The following is a 3,570-nucleotide window of genomic DNA, read 5'->3' as shown; positions in this document are numbered from 1 at the left end:
AATAAAGATCATATTCATCTATCTCCTGATTGTACTATATGTAAACTTAGTAAGAGCAAAGTTTTACCTTTCCCTGATCATGGTAGTCATGCTTCTAGTTGCTTTGATATTAGTCATACTGATGTTTGGGGTGTCAATCCTATTATTTCACATGCTCAATACAAGTATTTTGTGACATTCATTGATGATTACAGTCGTTTTACTTGGGTGTATTTTCTTTGTTCCAAAGCCGAAGTCTTCTCAATCTTTCAAACTTTTGTTGCTTATGTTGAGACCCAATTTTCTACTAACATTAAAATTTTACATTCTGACTCTGGGGAGGAGTATATGTCTAAAGATTTTCAGGACTATCTCAAAATAAAGGGAATCCTTTCTCAACGCTCTTGCCCTTATACTCCCCAACAAAATAGTGTCACAGAACGTAAAAATCGACACATCCTAGATATTGTTCGTACCTTATTGATTGAATCTTCTGTGCCTTCTAAGTTTTGGGTAGAAGCTTTATCTACTGCTGTATACTTGATTAATAGATTGCCTTCCCACACTTTCGATTATGACTCTCCTTACTCTCGCTTGTTTGGTAACGTTCCTGACTATCATTCTTTACATACTTTTGGTTGTGTCTGCTTTATTCATTTACCACCCATCGAACGTCACAAGCTTACAGCTCAAGCAGCTAAGTGTGCTTTGATAGGATATAGTCCTAATCATAAGGGGTTTGTGTGTTATGATGTGGACACTAATAAGCTACGCATTTCTCGAAATGTGGTTTTCTTTGAAAATCAATATTTCTTCCAGTCACGTGTCACTTCTGATTTTGTTTTTGTTATTCTTCCTACTTTTGAAGCTACGCCTTATCCTATTGAACGCTTTAAACCAGGAATTGTATATCAGAGACGTTCCCCACTACCTCTTTCGCCTAATCTCGAACCGATGTCTGATCTTGAATTTAAGCTTGGTCCTCCGGAGCTTGAACTTCGACGCTCCAATCAGGTCACTCGTCCTCCAGATAAGTATGGTTTTTCACATACTGCACTCCAAGCTACGATTGACACTACTTTTGTCCCCAACTCTTACTCTCAGGCTGCTAATCAATCCTGTTAGAGGCAAGCTATGCATGAAGAACTTCAAGCTCTCCAAGATAATCATACTTGGGACATTGCACCCTGTCCAAATGGGGCAAAAGTTATTGGATACAAATGGGTTTACACAAAGAAGTTATGCACTGATGGTTCCATCAATCGATACAAGGCATGCTTGGTGCTGCTTGGCAACAGATAAGAGTATGGGATTGACTTTGAGGAGACATTTGCACCAGTTGCTAAGATGACTATAGTAGCACTATCATTGCCATTGCTGCATCCCAAGAATGGTCACTTCGACAAATAGATGTCAAGAATGCTTTTCTACATGGAGAACTTAAAGAAGAAGTATACATGACTCCTCCTCCCAGCTTGTTCACTCACTCATCCTCAAGTCTGTCATTTGAAGCGGTTATTATATGGTTTAAAGCAAGCACCGCGGGCATGGTTTGAAAAATTTCACACTACTCTCCTTGATTTCACTTTTATCCAAAGTCAATATGATTCTTCTCTCTTCCTTAGAAAGACTGATATTGGCATTGTGATTCTTCTAGTATACGTGAATAATATTGTCATTACACGTTCTGATTCACAATTAATTGAGGAACTGCAGCAACATCTTCGAATTTCCTTTCACATGAAAGATCTTGGTCCGTTGCAGTATTTTCTTGGCCTTGAAGTGCATTCTACTTCTAAATGAACACTATTACATCAACACAAATATACTCAAGATATAATTATTTCTGCTGGACTTGGGTCCGGCAACTCGCTTCTCACACCTATGGAAGTCAATCTAAAGCTTTACCAGGCAGAAGGAGATCTTTTAATTGACCCTTTGCTATATCGACAGTTGGTGGGAAGTTTAAACTATTTAACGATAACAAGGCCTGATATCTCCTTTGCAGTCCAGCAAGTTAGCCAGTTTACGCAAGCTCCTTGACATTCTCATCTGGCCGCATGCGATGTATCATTCGTTATCTAAAGAGTATTTTTGGTCGAGGTTTATTCTTTCCTATTGGGAATTTTCTACAGTTGATTGGTTTTACTAATGCTAATTGGGCTGGTTGCGCGGATACTCGACGATCAATTACTGGTTGGTGCATGTTTCTTGGAAATGCACTTATCTCATGGAAGAGTAAAAAGCAAAATCGTGTGTCAAAGTCTTTTACTGAGTCTGAATATCGAGCTATGTCCTCTGCTTGTTCTGAGATTGTATGGCTTCGGGGCTTACTTGGTGAAATTGGTTTTCCTCAGCTTATTCCTACTCCATTTCATGCTGACAACACAAGCGCTATTCAGATTGCTGCTAATCTGGTATTCCATGAGCGAACCAAGCATATTGAGGTCAATTGTCACTCCATATGAGAAGCCTTTGACCAACAAGTTATTACACTTCCTCACGTTTCTACATATCTTCAGACAGCTGAAATATTTACCAAAGCTCTCGGACGTCCTCGACATCAATTTATGGTTGACAAATTGATGCTCTTTGATCAACAGCATCAATTTGAAGGGGGATGACAGCATGATAACACACACATTATGCACATGATTATATTGTAAATATAGAATAGTGATGTAATTATGGGATTTGATAGAAATATTCTGGCTGTAATTTGTGACGATAATTAAGGAAAAGATTCCTATTTAATGAGGAGAAACTCTCAATTGAGGGGCATTCAGATAAAACTATCAAGACCCAATATTCTGTTAGTGTCGTGATATTGCATATTCTACAAGTGGTGTGAGTCAATGTTTGCATAATCCATATAAATTACACTTGGGATGTGTTTGATTGCAAGTATGGAAATTACATGTAAAGAAAATAAATTTTAGACCATTAAATTACCTTGAACTTATTTGCATGAAAATTGTCAATCAAATATTTTTTATTGATTTAATTTTCAACCTAAAAAAGTTATATTTGTTCATTTTTATTGGTGGGTAGATAAGAGAGACATGAGGTAAATGAGATAGAAAGAAAAAGAATTACTTGGTAAATAAAAACACGCTCCCCCTTAAGAAAATGTTTTCGTTGTGTTCAAGGAAAATGTGGTCATGTGATCAAAACTAGGAAAATATTTTTTATGGAAAAAATATCAATCAAACAACACGATAGTATGAATTTGGATGGAAAAATGACATTTTCCATAAAAAAATATTGGCAATCAAATGCACCATTGGCAGTATATCAAAGTATACATTATTTGAAAGGTACCTCCAAAGCGGGACTTCTATTTTGAAAAACTCAAGAGGGAAGTGTTGAAGCTTATACATTTGTTAATTGGGTAAGATTTATGGTTGATAGAAGATCTACTACATACTATTGTACACTAGTAGAAGGGAATCTTCTCACTTAGTAGAGTAAAAATGTCAAGACTTTGGGTTCCATCTTAAAATGTCAACCTTGTTAAGAGTAGTAGCACAAACCCTTATAAATTGGTCTATATTTTCATATTTATTCAATGTGGGATTATATCCCTTAATA

At 36.6% G+C, this 3,570-nt stretch overlaps 1 protein-coding gene across 1 annotated transcript; it reads left to right on the top strand.

Moving 5' to 3' along the window:
- The first annotated feature begins 1,863 nt into the window (after nt 1-1,863).
- LOC111411104 (uncharacterized mitochondrial protein AtMg00810-like) lies at nt 1,864-2,603 on the top strand. The gene is made up of 3 exons (XM_023041671.1): nt 1,864-1,995; nt 2,115-2,396; nt 2,502-2,603. Exons 1-3 carry the CDS (start codon nt 1,864-1,866, stop codon nt 2,601-2,603), a joined length of 516 nt encoding a protein of 171 aa, XP_022897439.1.
- Nucleotides 2,604-3,570: the final 967 nt, after the last annotated feature.

The sequence above is a fragment of the Olea europaea genome, chromosome 15 (assembly GCF_002742605.1).
Source record: "Olea europaea var. sylvestris chromosome 15, O_europaea_v1, whole genome shotgun sequence".
NCBI classification, from domain to species: Eukaryota; Viridiplantae; Streptophyta; class Magnoliopsida; order Lamiales; family Oleaceae; genus Olea; species Olea europaea.
Note: the sequence above shows the minus strand (reverse complement) of the source record. Positions and strands in the feature narration are given on the sequence as shown.